The sequence below is a fragment of the Galeopterus variegatus genome, unplaced genomic scaffold (assembly GCF_000696425.1).
Source record: "Galeopterus variegatus unplaced genomic scaffold, G_variegatus-3.0.2 Scaffold1417, whole genome shotgun sequence".
Lineage (NCBI taxonomy): Eukaryota > Metazoa > Chordata > Mammalia > Dermoptera > Cynocephalidae > Galeopterus > Galeopterus variegatus.
This window is the reverse complement of record NW_007727528.1, coordinates 11,740-13,103: the sequence shown is the minus strand read 5'-3', so window position 1 is coordinate 13,103 and position 1,364 is coordinate 11,740. Positions and strand designations below refer to the sequence as shown.

General features: G+C 44.0%; 1 protein-coding gene across 1 annotated transcript in view; it reads right to left on the bottom strand.

Moving 5' to 3' along the window:
• Positions 1 to 92: 92 nt before the first annotated feature.
• CIT (citron rho-interacting serine/threonine kinase) overlaps positions 93 to 1,364 on the bottom strand; it is a gene marked incomplete at its 5' end in the record, with an annotated part of 2,488 nt that continues 1,216 nt past the window's right edge. The window contains one exon of the mRNA XM_008576877.1: positions 93 to 245. Coding sequence (XP_008575099.1) covers positions 222 to 245 — 24 coding nt within the window. The remainder of the gene's footprint in view (positions 246 to 1,364) is intronic.

Genomic DNA, 1,364 nt, shown 5'->3' with positions numbered 1-1,364 from the left:
CAGGAAGGTGCCCACAGTGGGCACTGAGCGCTGACAGCTCCTAAGAGCCTCAGCCACCTGCACCTCCTAGAGACAGGTGTCCGTGCTGAGGTGGGTCTGGGCCCAGCTGTGCCATGGGTGGCTGAGCAGATGGGCACTGGGATCCCCTTCAGCAAAGTTCCATAGTGTGTTCGGTGTTTTCCTGCAGATTGAGATGAGGAGTTTGTTTTTCTGGCTGAGATTTATACTGAAGACTGGTCCCACACCTAGGAGCAAAGTAAGGAGGGGTTTTAGCCATCCCAGGCCAGAAATTGCTGTGCTCACTTTGCAGAACCCAAAAGGAATTTGGAGCACCTGAATTGTCCCTTCAGCAGTTACAGTGAGTGCCCCGCAGAGTGAAACCAACTCACAGAGCCAGCCTCAACAGGGAGTGAAATTCACTGAAAAATCCCCAAAGCTGTGTGTTTCTACTGTTGTGCATGTGTGCACACATGCGAACTTTTATCAGTAAATCAGAAGGGATAAAAAACATCTAGATGGCCTTTCCTCCTTTCTTTACTAGTAAAGGTGCTAATGTGAACTGCAGGTAGCATTAGGAAGAAAATACCATCCAGAAAATCAGCCCCCAAAGACAGGAAGGTGGCTCTGTTGTCCAGAGTGGGCTCCTGATACTGGCTAGCCTGCCAAGGAGACACCCAGAATTTGGCCTCCCCTGCTTATGGGATGCCCTTGTCTTCAACACATCCATCTATCTCCTCAATCACTAACCTAAAAATTACTTCAAAAAGTTCATGTGAAGATTCGTATTCTAATTCTATTTTCTCCATGAAATTTTTGAGGTACCCTTGTACATGCACATGATTCAAAAATTTCAAAGTTCCAAGTCCTTCTAGAAGATAACCACTGTTACCAATTCCTCTGTAGCCTTCCAGAAAAAAACCTATATATACATATGTATGTATGTGTGTGTATTTGTGTGTATGTTTGAAAAAAATAAGGCATAGAGCATTTTGTATAGTATACTATCATCTATGTTTAAAAAGAGAGAATACACGTACATATTTGCTTGTATGCATAGAATATCTCTAGAAACTGGTAACCCTCGCCTCTGGGGAAGGGAACAGCATACCCTTTGGAAGGTATTACATTTTGAGGTATAAACATGCACATTCACATTATCCTTCTTAATCACACACACATTATTCTCTTACACACGTGTTAGGAGGTCTCTTCTTAAAGTATGTCTTCTTCCTAAACTCATACTTCTCACAAAGCCTAAACTACATGAAGATTGTTCCTGTTTTACAGCACTGGCCCCGAGGGAACCTCAGCTCCCCAAGTTACTCCTCTGGCCCCCACAACATACACACAAGCTTCGGGATGTT